We start from the raw sequence: 14,866 nt of genomic DNA, 5'->3' as shown, positions 1-14,866 counted from the left end.
TAGTGGAGGCTCTGTCTTGAGGCAGGTAAAGGGACTTCAGAGAAAGCCTTTCTTTGCATTTGCTGTTTTTCAAGTGCCTGCAGCGCAATCAGGCTGTAGCCACTTGAATAATCAATATACCAAAGGGGCATATTTTGGGGTGGCATGCACTGAACTCCTACAGGCACATTTTGTTAGTCTTCATTTCAAAAGGAGCGTTCGGAGGAATGCTCGGATCTGAGGAAGGGCCTTCCAGTTGAAATGAGTTGCTGTTTTCTTGTAAATATCAAATTGAAATCTTTTATTTATAAGGAAATAAATCACCACTATCCTTAACACATTTTTTTTTTTTTGCTGGTTTGTATTATTATTATGTCTTTTTCAGACCATCTGGTTAGTTTTAGGGGGCAGCCTTGGACTTAAATCCCGTCCTTATATTTGAAAGGCGACTGAGGAACGCTGTTGTGTTTGCAAGGATATCTGAGCGCAGCAAGTCTTCTCAGCTCCTCTCTGCTCAGTTTGGGATTTTCCTCCCTCCTCCATCTCATTTTCCCTCAGCCCTCTGCTATTTGGAACCTCCCTACCCTAATTTCTCTCCTGCAAGTGGGATCCACGGTGGGGGTCCAGAAGGATCTGAAGGGGCGGAAGTGGTGCTGGTGAGGGAGCAGGAGAAGGGGAGAGAGGGACGAAGGGAGAAGATGGCCTCCGCAGTCCCTCCTTCCTCTCCCCTTTATTGGGTTCGGGACAGATGATCCCTGGTCCTTGTTCTTCTCTTGACCTTCTGCCATGGCCTGTTCCCTGCTGGGCCCTGGGCCCCTTGTCACTGAGGGCTCACGCTCTGCCCTGATCCCTGATAGCAGCCTGAGCCAGTTCAGTCCTTTGTGAAGAGGTCTCCACCAGCATCTCTGTGCAGAGGTGTGAGCTCAGGGAAGCCTGGGGACCTTGGAGGGAGCCCTTTTCCTCCTGCTCTGTTCCCCATCCAAGGACTGTGTTTGCCTTGGGAACTGGTGATCAGTGAGAAAGTTTTTCCTCGAGAGAGAAGAGAAACTCTGGCCTGAAGCAACCAGCATGGCAGTGAAGAGGAAGGAAGTTGGGGAGAGAATTCCTTTTTCTGCTCCTCAGAAGCAGTTGTTTTAGAATTTGATCTGTCAGCCACTCATTGACCCGGACCTTTGCTCTCAGGTGGCGCTGCCCTTTTGGCTCAATAGCTCAGGGTCCCTACTCCTCCACCAGCACAGCTTCCCAGTCCTCTCCAGGCAGAACCAGCCAAACACAAAATTGTCACTCTCAAACTCACGGCGGACTCGAACTTCTCCGGAAGCTCTCTAGTGGAAAAAGGCTGCAATTGCTATTTTCTTTTTTCTGCTTTTCACCTTGAGCTTTGTATTATTTTGGCACTGCCTTTCCCAAGCTAACTTCCTACTGATACAGTAAAACCTAGTTTTTTCTTGGGTCAGTTCTGAGGAGTGTGTGTGTTTGTGTGTTTTAATTTACAAGCGGTACTCTATACTTTGAATATATTATATTAAAGTCCTGAGATGTGATTTTTAAACCATTGAAATTTTTCTTTTCCCTCCTGGCTAGTATTTCAAACTCTTCATATTAACAAAGGCATGCGTTTTGCCTGAAAAACTTTAAAAATAACACTCCATTAAGCACACCACCTGTCTGAAGACTGATCTTAGGCTTATTCACATGCATTGTCACTGTACTAGGACCTAATTTCCCAGCTGACAGGTTCGTTTTCCCATGGCCGCTAATGCCCACGGTAAACACAGGTTCAGCACCTGCTCCAGAGGACAGAGACGGAGAGCGTCTTTAACATTGGTCCCTGTTAGGAGAAGTTTCTTCTATAGCATACTAAATACGTTCTTTATACCCATTCCTCCTGAAAGGGTCAACTTTGTTATTTCATTTTTTATTAAGAAACGGCAACAAATTAATGGAGATTAGATAGAATTTTGCTTCAATATTCATACCTCAATATCCTGTATTTTTACAAAATAGATTTTTCCCTTACTCTTTCATATTCGTTTTAAGCTGGACTGAATAAAAGCTGTTGTTCTGGAACAGTTATGGTAGAAAAGTCATGAATTTAGTCCCCTCAGAGCTCTATAAAATTAATCCAAAAAAGTCCTTCCAGCTATGAACACTTTCATTTCAAAAGAGCATGCAACTATTTTCTCTTGAAAAGCTGAGGAAATGTGATTTGTGGGTGCATCACAGTGGAAAAATACTTCTGACAGCATTCCCGCAGCATTAGGGGAAATGCACGCGTGGGTGACCTACAATTCTCCAGAAAAGCAGTTTCCCTGCCGCCACGCTGCGCTTTATTGCTTTCCTTTATACACGCAGCACTGACCCCTCCAGAGAAGCACCAGTTCATTTGCAAAGGCCTGTCAAATGCCACAAAACCTCTTCTGCAGATTCAAAACTGGAGTTGGTCTGACCCCTGCTTTTATACCGAGGGTCAAACCAAGGAACCTGTTCTAACAGGATTATTTCCGAGCAGAAAACTGGCTGAGGCATCGGATCTCTCGGCGAGACTTTCCCTTTGCATTCCCTCCATGGACGATTTTGCGGTTTCGATTTTACAATTTGTCTACTTTTCCTACATACCTTTTTTCATTTTGGAGGCTTGTATATCAGGTCACTGAGAACCATTATTGTCATGATTGGCACAGAAAAATAACTTAGAAAAAATTTAAAACTATGTTAAAATATCCCGGTATGAATGAATGACAATATTGTTCCACATTCTTTCCACCTTATTTCCACATTCTCTCACTTTCTACCATCGGTCAGATTGAATTTGTTAAATTCTGTCATTGACACTAGAGCCAATAAAAGGGGACATTACACTTATTTAGCATGTCCTCTATCTAGAGCAGACTTCAATTTAGAGCGTGATTTTGAGAAGCACAATTTAATTTTAAATATTTCATTTTCTGACTCTTAACTCACTCAGGTTTAAGCTTTATTTTTTTTCTGTCTAGTTTTTTTTCTAATTGAAAATCTTATGTCATTAATGATTTCTTAAATTAAAAGAAAAAAATTGGGGGTGGCCATGGCTGAGTGATTAATGTCTGTGGCTCTGCTTCCAATGGCCTGATTATGGCTTTGGATCCCAGAAGAGGACCTACTCCACTCATCAGCCACACTGTGGAGGCGTCCCGCATAGAGAACAGAGGAAGATTGGCACAGATGTTAGCTCAGGGCTAATCTTCCTCACCAAAAAAAAAAAAAAAAAAAAGGAAGAAAGAAAGAAAGATAAAAGCATCCAGAAGTACTCTGCTTGCTTAACACAGGCCAGAGGTGTGTGAGAATCATTAATGTTTGTCAACTGAAGTGACCAAAAACATTCAGATTTCTTTTTTAATATTAAAGTAATAGTTTAAGAGTTAGAACTGTGGTTAAAACAAATGTGCATAAGACAAAGTAGAATGTTTTCTTCCCCAGGAACTTAGTAGTGATGAAAAATAGTTTAACTTTTCAGCTACAAAGTTTTCTATGTTTGCTCATCTTGCTTGCTAGTTTTGTTGAAAGAAATGCATTGACTTGCTTTCCCAGGACTGTCTGGGTGAAGTAATACTGTAACGCTTACCCTCGTCCTGTAGGTCGACACCACTCTCTCTCAGTTTACCGACCCAAACGTTTACCTATGGGATGTCCACCACAGTAAGAGGCTCATTAAGGTGGACGGGCTTGTGGCCAAGAAGAGGACATCCTATTGTGTTGACTTTGCTGCCATCCGGCCCCAGATTGCCTTACTCCAGGAGATGCACGTTTCGCATTTTCACTTCGCCCTGGACTGGCCGCTCATCCTCCCGCTGGGGAACCAGTCCCAGGTGAACCGCACCGGCCTGCACTACTATCGCTGCGTGGTCAGCGAGCTCGTGCGCGCCAACATCACCCCCGTGGTGGCGCTGTGGCGGCCTTCCCCCCAGCACCAAGGACTGCCGCGCCTCCTGGCCAAGCACGGTGCCTGGGAGAACCCCCACACCGCCCTGGCCTTTGCAGAGTACGCCAGACTGTGCTTCCAAGAGCTCGGCCACCATGTCAAGTTCTGGATCACGATGAGCGAGCCGTACACGCGGAACATGACGTACAGCGCGGGGCACAATCTCCTGAAGGCCCACGCCTTAGCTTGGCGCGTGTATGATGACAAGTTTAGGCACGCTCAGAAAGGCAAAATATCTATAGCCTTGCAGGCTGATTGGATAGAACCGGCCTGCCCTTTCTCCCAACAGGACAAAGAAGGGGCGGAGAGAGTTCTGGAATTTGACATTGGCTGGCTGGCCGAGCCCATTTTCGGCTCTGGAGATTATCCGCCTGTGATGAGGGACTGGCTGAACCAAAGAAACAACTTCCTTCTACCTTATTTCAGTGAAGAGGAAAAAAAGCTGATCCGGGGTTCCTTTGACTTTTTGGCTTTGAGCCATTACACCACCATCCTTGTGGACTGGGAAAAAGAAGATCCAATGAAATATAATGATTACCTGGAAGTGCAGGAAATGACCGACATCACCTGGCTCAACTCTCCCAGTCAGGTGGCAGTAGTGCCCTGGGGGTTGCGCAAGGTACTGAACTGGCTAAAGTCGAAGTATGGAGACCTCCCCATGTATATAATAGCCAACGGCATCGATGATGACCCCCAGGAAGCCCAAGACAGGCTGAGAGTGTATTATATGCAGAATTATGTAAATGAAGCTCTGAAAGGTAAGGAGCCTCTGAAAAGCAGACTCGAAGGTTATGTCACCCGAGGGCCTGATGCCCGTAGAAACTCTCAAACATATACAGCCACTGTCACCCTCAGAGGGAGGTGCTGTCCATTCCTCACCGCACGGAAAAAGTCCAAGAGAGCTAGTATTTTCCCCAGGGAGAAAGGAGTTTAGCTAAAAGTGGGAGCCAGAAAATCCCTAGCACCTACTCTGGGCCTGTAAAAGCATGGACCATCTTGCCCTCCATCTCAGAGGCTTCACAGCAGCCTCACCTGCTCTGTGTACACAAGGATTTGACCCAAGTACATCGTTTATCTTTGCATGAAAGAAGCCTTTTCTGATTAAATCTAATTTAGTCTGAAGTTTTATTAAATGGCATTGAAATTTACCCCGGTGCACCAAGCCTCTGTAAAGTGGTGTGTGCAAAATATTGTAATAATTATTTTCCTGTCCTTTTGTTTTTCTAGCCTACGTGTTGGATGGTATCAATCTTTGCGGATACTTTGCTTATTCATTTAACGATCGCACGGCTCCGAAGTTTGGCCTTTATCGTTATGCCGCAAATCAGTTTGAGCCCAAACCTTCCATGAAACATTACAGGAAAATTATCGACAACAATGGCTTTCCAGGTCCCAAAACTCTGGGAAGATTTTGTCCGGAAGAGTTCACCCTGTGCACCGAGTGCAGCTTTTTTCACACCCGAAAGTCCTTACTGGCTTTCATAGCTTTTCTATTGTTTGCTTTTATTATTTCTCTCTCTCTTATTTTTTACTACTCTAAGAAAGGCAGAAGAAATTACAAATAGTCCTGAACATTTTCCTCTTCATTTTGAATAATTATGCACACATATCAGCTGTTAACCATTTGCACTCCTCATGTTGTGAAACTGTAGATTTCATATATCTGACTCCTAGAAAACCTTTTTGTGGTATGTGACAGAGGCTGTGAAATGTGAATGAGTAGTTGTAAAATACTGAATAATGTGATTAGTGCCTGGATTTGCTTTTTTTGGGGGGGAGGGTGATCAAAAAACTGACAGGGGCCAGCATTTCTCCAACACATTCTATAACAAACGCGTGAGAAATGGGAACCATTCTGTAACATTTTTACAGAAATTGAATGATGAGATTAGGAATATTTCTATCCGTGCCCATTCCTAAATGTAATGTTCATCTTAAAGTAATAATTGCAGTGTTGGAATAAAAAGTTAAGTCCGAAGTAACCATCTCTCAACTGCCATGATATGCCTGATGCATTGTCTCTGTTGAACCAAGTTTCCCTTGCAAAGGAAGATGGCAGAATAGAGGAGAGATGATAAAGGGCCCTTGGACGGAATGTTCCTTTTAAAAGCCGTGTTTCTATCAAATGCTGCTAATAGTAATTTACCTATGTGGTTAATGATATACTTAGCAGAGCAAATTATAGAACTTTATTTTAAATGTGACTTTCAAGCCTCTCTCTAAACCCCTGGTCCTTGAGGGCTTTGTGTCACTCGGGCCTGGTCGAGGGCCTGCATATAGGGGACCTTAACTAAACATTTGCAGAGAAATAAACGTGAATCATGAGATGCTGGGCTCTTCAGGAAGGATAAACCAATTGTGAAATGCATTACACTGCTGTGGCTCTAGAAGGAGGAAGGGAGGAAAAAGCGCTTATTATGAGCAACGTTATGATGAATTTGATTATAAAGCCTTTTATTTTAGAGCACACCCTGGAATGAATGACGTGCTCTTTCCTGAGAGAATAAGAATGAAATAATAACTCATCCCATGAAGGGTGACTCCACTTTCTGTTTCTAGAAGGGCCATAATTTCTTTGAATTGAGTTTTAAAAATTCATAATAGGTTCAAAAGCCTTTGGTCTGATCACTCTGGAAGACTGGTTTCTGTGATTGCTGAGGTCCGTTTTCTGTTTTTGCTGCTGCTTCTGTGGAACTAGCTTTGAACTAGTTTTGCTTTGAACTTTTACACTGAAATGTGCTACTGATTTCCAGAAAAGGTCTCATTAGATCTTATCCTTTAATGCCCCTCAAATAAGTCTTGCTGATTTTCAGACAGGGACGTCTATTACACTGGAGCTGCAGGTGATCCTAATGTTTGTGTTATAGATAAGCCAATATCGTATCAGACATGACCAATCTTGCTGACAAAGGGTTATAGTGTATAAAAAATACTGTCCTATATTTTGTATCACCTTTAGAGGTGGAATGACTTTTTTCCATGAAAGAGAAGCTTTTGATGGTACTCTTTTAAATGTTAGACTTATTATTAAATTTGGAAATTAGAGAACAATTGTTTATTTTATGTGTATATTTTCTGATTATAAGAATAATACATGTTCATTGTAAAAAATTTAAAAACACAGAAACTCTATGTAAAGAAAAAAAATTACCTACAATCTCACCACCCTGAGGTAGCCACTATGTATCTTATGTACACGTAGCCTATGTATCTTATTTGATATGATTAGAGTCAGATCATATTGTAAATAGTTATGTATCTTTATTAATTTTTATTGTGTGCGGTTCCTTTGTCATTAGTTTTCAAAAGCATGATTTTTAATACTTGTAGAGTAATTCCACTGTATGAATTTATTACAACTTATTTAACCATTCCTACTTGTTGGACTAGTTTCTTATTGTTAATTACTGTTAAATAATGAAGGTTGTTTAAAAATGATTTTCTTGCTACAATATTTATCTTAATTCCTTTGAGTGTAGAGAGAAGTAATTCTGTCCCTTGATAAAGTATTGTAATAAATCTGCCTACAGCTTTGCCTTCTTTCATAATCATTTGGTTGCTAGATAAATTTCTTTAAAAAAAGTTTTTTTGAGTTGACCAAACCATGTAGAATATGTTTGGATGGGTGAAGAAATGGATCTGACAGCAAGAGGAATGATCTTGGAGGCTAGAAGATGAGAGGGGCAGGCAGGGTGCCCCAGGCTAGTACCTATGGGTGAGCGAGAGAATTTCAGACACTTGAGAGAGCAAGATAGAGGAAGAGCTGAAAGGAACAAAAAAGAGACACCGAAATGCGGAAGAGAAATGACACCTCAAAACCCTTCAACTAAGCTAGAATGAGAGCATCAGGCTAACTTTGAGTCCCCCTGGACCTTCGGAGGAGGTCAGAGGCTCACCATCAGCGTGAAAGAGAGACAGCACCTCTCTGATAACTTCCGGAACTGGAACTCCAGAGGCAGGTGGGGAGGGGCCACAAAGGAGGGACTTTCTGGTCCAACGAGGGGAAGCCTTCTCATTTCTTAACCCGCTTCTCAGGGCGAGTTACATTCCTTCCACTGAAGCTTTCATCTCATGAATTCTGGGTTTTTTGCCACTTCACATTTTTAAAAAAATATAGCGAGCACTCCCCCGGAACTCCTACACCTCTTATCACGTTGTGGGGCCAACGCTACAGAGGCATTAAGTGGTGAGCCGCGGTTCTCTGAGGCCTCATGGCTGTTTTCTGCCCTATTTGCATTCGCCCTGCATTCCTGTTTTTTCCTTTGAAATGGGCGTGCCCCTTGCACTTACGCTGATTTTGTATAAGTTCATTTTGCCTTGGTTGGGGAGGAAGGTTTTTCAGATTCACTAGAACGTTTTTCATTTTATTTTTGTCTTCCACAGATAATAATTAGAAACTACTAATTCCTTGGAAGCTTTCCTTTATATTATTTATAAAAGTGCTCACCAACAGAGATATAATGCAAGCCACATATTTAAATTTTCTAGCAGTCACTTTTAAAAAAATGCATAGAAAAAATAAAGCTTAATAATATATTTTATTTTTTCCTACATATCCAAAATATTTTAATTTCAATATGTAACCAATATAAAAATGATTAAGATTTTTACGTACTTTTTTTGGTACTAAGTCTTAGAAATCTGGCACATGGTTTACATGTACGGCACACCTTGTGTCCCCTTTGGGCTAGCTACCTGGAAGTGCTCAGTCGCCACATGTGACTAATGGCTACTGTGTTGGACAGTGCGGATCTGTAAAAAAAGACTTGCTCTGCTAAGTCAATTAATAGCGTGATTAAGATATCCAAAACGTTTAACAGATTAGAAGAATCAACATTTTTCAAGACTCTTCTGAGCTCTATAATCCATGGAAAGGACTGACATGTAAATTTACAACTAAGCTAAACTTACGGATTGAACCAGGTACTTTAAAAACATCTTAGGAAGGAGGAATTCTGCAACCTAGTTCTGAATAGTGTAGTAACTCAGGTGGTGGAATTAAACTTTTTCTTTCTGCATAGTCTACAATTCAGTCTTTTCTCTTGTTCAAATTGCCCTTTTCCAAATTAACAGACCAATTATATTGTTCTGTAGCATCTCCATTTAATATTTCAGATTGAACAATGCTGTTCAGAATTTCTGCCGGGGCAGGAAAGTGTTAATTTGGATGACATGGGCCAGCCTTGACAGGAGAGCTCTGGTTCGAGGGGGAAAGGCAGAGGCCACTTCTTTTTTTCAGTATTTAGCCCAGTGTCTTATACAAAATACAGTTCAATAAATATTGATTAGTTGAATAAATGTAGGAATGAATGATGGAATAAAACAATGAACAAAATTAGCTCAGTGACGTCACCTTTGTCCAGAGACTGACCTGATAGGGACTGACTATCAAGAATCAGAAACGGCTGTGTGTTAGATGCCGCACAGCTCCCTTCTAGGTATTCACAGGAAGGAATGATAAGCTTATGTGCAATAACCTTTTCTATCCTCTCTAGGTGACAAAGCAGTAAAACTTACTGCTGTCCTAAATCATCACCTCCAGACTGATCACTAAGTGAGAAGATGGTACCTTTTTCTTCATTTTTCACAATGTCCCTCAACTCGTCAGTAATATTTGTGCTTGCAAGATTTACCAGGTTAAGTTCAATTTTATCTGCAAGTCAAAATAGGGAACTCGTCTTCTGGAAGGAATCCTTTTATGTCATCTGCAAATACTTTGAAGTTCCTAGAATGGGTAGCTTTTTGCTCAGACCCGTTACATTTTTCCGTTTTTATTACCATTAAATGTCTTTGGAGTTTTGTTTGTTGCAGTGCATTTCCTGAAACAGTTGTCTCACATTTGTGGTAAATACCTGTTGTGTGATATTAAAGAGAAAAGGGTCAAGAAAAGTGACAAGTAACCTTTAATAAAGGGTGGAAATACCACGAATACTGTGATGGGACACCTAGAATGATTGCTATGCACCAGAAAATACTTGATGACTGATATTCCAGCTCTTTTTTGACCTAATAGGCTAGACAAGAAAAAAATTTCAACCTACATATTAATTGAGTGAGAAAGGCACAAGGGAGAGAGTCAGCAAGACCCAGGTTCACAGTGGTGTGCTCTTGGGTAACTCTCTGAGCCTCAATTTCCTCATCTTTGAAATGGGAGTAACATCTATCATAGCACAGTGCAAACCTAGTAAGTATTTGATAAATAAAGCACCTACCCCAGACATTATTTTAATAGACTAATTCTACTTACTTTTAATGTGCATGTGATTGCATGTTAATCAGATTTAGGGCTCAGTAACATAAAACCAGGACTATTACAGTGAATATAATTCACCCTGAAGCCCTTTAGTTATTTTATTTGTGGCTTTGAATATGCATCTTCATGGAATGCTCTCCGTAAGACTAAACGAAAAAAATTGTTCCCCACATTTACTATATAATACTAGATTATTTTCTTGGATTTAAATTTTACAAATGTTGGATTGATAGAATAATTTGGCAGATGTTTCTGTATCAGTATGTTGCACCATCTGCTCTTTTGAAACAATCTAATGACATAGACAAAACACTGAAATTTGTATGTTTGGTCTTTAGTTGGTAAATAATTGAAGGGCCATTAACTAAACTTTCACGTGATTCAAAAATCTTTGATAGGGCTGGCCGGGTGGTGCAGCAGTTAAGTGCGCACTTTCTGCTTCAAGGGTCTTGGGGTCTGCCGGTTCGGACCCCAGATGCTGACATGGCACTGCTCAGTAAGCCATGCTGTGGCAGGCATCCCACATATAAAGTAGAGGAAGATGGGCATGGATGTGAGCTCAGGGCCAGTCTTCCTCAGCAAAAAGAGGAGGATTGGCAGCAGATGTTAGCTCAGGGCTAATCTTCCTCAAAAAAAAAAAATCTTTGATAGAGTTTCTGATTTTGATATAATCTTTCAATATGATTATTTTCTAATAAAACTAATTAATTTTAATTGAGTTTATTTTATATAAATTATTTGCAACTGAAACGTTACCCCTTAATCAATTGCTAGAATAGGCTGACGTTTCTTCTTTTTCAAATTTCGGTTGATTCATTTGTAAAATTCAGTTTCCTTGCAATATTGTAGCAGTCGTTGTCTAATTATAGCCTTAAGTATAAGTGTCGCCTAAGGCATTTCAGCCTGTTTGATCTCCAGCTGCATGTGATTCAAGGCTTTGGCTAATTTAGTTCCAAGTGATTAGAATACAAGTTCTATAGTGTTTCAAGGCCATGCTGTTGCATTTAAGACATGAAGGTTTTGTAACTATTTTTTTCTTTTTAAATAATAGATATTAAGAGTATCTGGTGAGTAGCCCAAAGGCTTCAAAATACAACATTTTCAGTCAACAGGGGCAGTTGTGGTAACGGCAGAGCAGCGAAATGGAGATATAATTAGAGAAAGATTGAGGGGTCAGGTGAAAATATTCCATTAGCAAAAGACAACAGATGAAAAATGAACAAGATTTTGGTTCAAATTGGTTCCATTTAAAAATGTTCTTATTTTAGCCATGCCTGTCATGGACCTAACAACCCAAACAAACACAGTCAGTGGGGGTTACTTGTCCATCAGACCGACAAGATGAGAGCCGCAAGATTCCAGCGGTGTTGCGGGTGTGGCTGCAGTGGTTCACCTAGAGAGGAAGGAAGGAAGGAGATGAGGGGAGCCAGGAAGCATGTCATGGTCCTGTAGGGTTGGGAAGAGCCCATGCGTGGAGCAGGGCCTCTGGATCTGGGGGCCTTGGGGTGTGCTTTCAAAATGCAGATGACCAGAGCTTTTCCTCACCTCCCCGCTTTCTGAAGTGCCCTTGGGGAGATGGCTCCAGCACCTGAGGTTTGGCAAGGGGGCTATCCCAAGTGATTCTACAGAGTGTACCTTGAGAAACTTGGGTTACCTGAAAGAGTGTAGTCAAGGACAGATTCAGTGGATGCAAGAAGATGAGGAAGATTGAGGGACAAAGAGGATTGAGCCAGAAATTGAAATGTCAGAATTCAAGAGCTTAGAGGTGAAGCATTTTTGGTTTGTATCAGGAAGGGCTATGTTGAAAGAGAAGCAGAGCCATTGGAGGTGATGATGCTTAGAGAGGGTCAGTCCAAGATACTGAGAAGGGCGTTTACAAAGAGGCTGGAAAGGCTGAGGATGATTTCGGGGCTTATGAAGCTGGATATCACGGCAGAGAGGAGGGAAGCAAAGTATAGATGAAAACTGTAAGAGAGGCATTAAAGTATGTCCAGAAAGTCAAAACATTCCTAAATTGAGAAACAGAGACGACTAGTTTTGGAAGGAACAGGCTCCTATATAATGAAGGCAGCCCCAAAGCAGATTGGGATCTTCCAATTTCTAGTTCTGCTCTCCAATTTACTTTATAACCTGGAGCAAGTCACCTAACCCACTAAACCTTATTGTTCTTGTCTATAAAGAGAGGGAGCTACTCAAGACCAATGTGGTTTCATCTTGGTTACACATTAGAGTCGGATGGGAGCTTTTAAAAAATCCCAAGACCAATTAAATCAGAATCTCCGGGGGTGGGATCCAGGCATGGGTATATTTTAAAGCTCCCAGGTGATTACAAAGGGAAGCTAAAACTGTGAACAGATGATCTAAATCCACGCCTCTCCAATTTTGATGTGCACATAAATCACCTGGGATCTTGGTGACGTGGCTTGACTGATTCCATGGATCTGGGATGGGCCTGAGACCTTGCATTTCTAACCTTCCTGGGGATGCCCAAGATGCCATGGTTCTGTGGACCACACTTTGAGTAGCAGGGGGCGAAGGGCCCTCTATGGTTGTTTGAAGGATGGATGTAGTTTGTTCTAACATGGATACCAAGAGATACAAAAGACCTACTAGTCTGTTTCTACTGGAATGGTAGAAAGGGCCAGAACAAAGCAGAATGGTGCTATGGATGGTAAACAGGTGCCAATTTAGGGCCGTCATAATCAGAACTTTAAGATACAGTGTTCTAATAACAAATTCTCAAATCCATAATCATTTTTGAATCAGACTTCTAGATCTAAATAACTATACTTTTTAAAATAAAAAAATAATACAATCTGAAAAAGTTGTGAACAAATAGGATGGGGCTGGTCCTGTGGCATAGTCATTAAGTTTGCATGCTCTGCTTTGGTGGCCTGGGGTTCACAGGTTCCGATCCTGGGCATGGACCTATGCACCACTACTCATCAGGCCATGCTGTGGTGGCATCCCATATACAAAATGGAGGAAGATGGACACAGATGTTAGCTCAGGGCCAATCTTCCTCACAAAATAAAATAAAATAAAATAAAACTAGGATGAATTTTCTTTTCTTTCTCTTTCTTAACATTTTAGAACAGTAACTCTGAATTAAGAGCCTCAGCATACAAATATCCTATAAGCTGAAATATCTTGTGGTAATGTGTATTTAATACAAAATGATAAAAACACGTCTATATTAGTTCTAACTACATGAAATTGTGTGTATATTTACTGATGATATAGATATGAATTGTGAGGCATACAATTTATAAGTTTAATGGAATTTTTCATCATTAAAAATATATCTAGTAAATCTGAAACTAATATAATGTTATAGGTCAATTATACCTCAATAAAAAAAAGAACTTATCAAAAAATATGCTTTGAAGGAAGAGCAAATGAATCTAGTCTTGAAGGAGGATTGCTGAGTTGGGCAGTTTAAAGTCAGAAAAATAGCATAGTTCTGGATATAACTCTTCTGAACCCAGCAAAACTCTGTCGTAACCTGGCCCTTTCCCACCTGGAGGGATCATGAGACCTAGGTTTAATTATTTGCTACTTCTTTTCAGTGCTTGGTGCATCTGTTGTAAAGTGGTTAATGACATCCACCTTCCAGGGTTATCATGAAGCTTAAGCGTGTTAATGTCATATGAGAAAGTAGTTAGTAAATGTCAAAGTATCATCAGGATGTAAGTTATTGTTATTGTCTGACTCTCTTTCACACTAAATCCACTCCCATCACCTTAGAGAATTGGTATCATTTCTTCCTTAAATGTTTGGTAGAATTCACCAGTGAACCCATCTGGGCCTGGTGCCTTCTGTTTTGAAAGATTATTAATTATTCATTCAATCTCTTTTATAGATATAGGCCTATTCAGATTGTCTATTTCATCTGTGTGAGTTTTGACAAATTGTGTCTTTTTAGGAGTTGGTCTATTTCATCTGGATTATCAAATTTGTAGGCATAGAGTTCATAGTATTCCTTTATTATCCTTTCAACGTCCTTGTTATATGTAGTGATGTCCTCTCTTTTATTTTAGTTGATTTATTTATTTTGCTAAGGAAGATTGCCCTGAGCTAACATCCATTGACAATCTTCCTCTGTTTTTCTTTTTTTTTTAAATGTGGGCCACCACCACAGCATGGCTGCTAACAGACAAGTGGTGTAGGTCTGCACCTGGGATCCAAACTCAGGCCACCAAAGCAGAGCACACCAAACATAACTGCCAGGCTACTGAGGCTGGCCCATCCCTTTTATTCTGATATTAGTAATTTGTGTCCTCAGTTTTTCCTCCATTGGCCTGGCTAGAGGCCTATTGATTGTACTGATCTTTTAAAGAACTAGCTTTGGGTTTCATTGATTTTATGTTTTCGATTTCATTGATTTCTCCTCTAATTCTTATTATTTTCTTTTCTTCTGCTTACTTTAGATTTAATTTGCTCTTCTTTTTCTAGTTTCCTAAGATGGAAATTAGATGATTGATTTTAGATCATTCTTCTTTTCTGATATATGCTTTCAATACTATGAATTTCCTTCTAGGCATTGCCTTTGCTGTATTACATAAATTTTGATAAGTTGTGCTTTCATTTTCATTTATCTCAAAATATTTTTAAATTTCTCTAAATATTTCTTCTTGGACCCATGTGTTAATTAGAAGTGTGTTGTTTAATCT

General features: G+C 40.5%; 1 protein-coding gene across 1 annotated transcript in view; it reads left to right on the top strand.

Annotated features, from left to right (window-relative positions):
• KL (klotho) overlaps nt 1-7,475 on the top strand; it is a 46,519-nt gene extending 39,044 nt beyond the window's left edge. The window contains exons 4-5 of the mRNA XM_046665149.1: nt 3,597-4,698; nt 5,168-7,475. Of these exons, the coding sequence (XP_046521105.1) occupies nt 3,597-4,698; nt 5,168-5,505 (1,440 nt within the window). The 3' untranslated portion in view covers nt 5,506-7,475. The remainder of the gene's footprint in view (nt 1-3,596; nt 4,699-5,167) is intronic.
• The last annotated feature ends 7,391 nt before the right edge of the window (nt 7,476-14,866 follow it).

Source organism: Equus quagga, chromosome 6 (assembly GCF_021613505.1).
Source record: "Equus quagga isolate Etosha38 chromosome 6, UCLA_HA_Equagga_1.0, whole genome shotgun sequence".
NCBI classification, from domain to species: domain Eukaryota; kingdom Metazoa; phylum Chordata; class Mammalia; order Perissodactyla; family Equidae; genus Equus; species Equus quagga.
The sequence above is the reverse complement of the archived record's forward strand: the minus strand, read 5'-3'. Positions and strand labels throughout refer to the sequence as shown.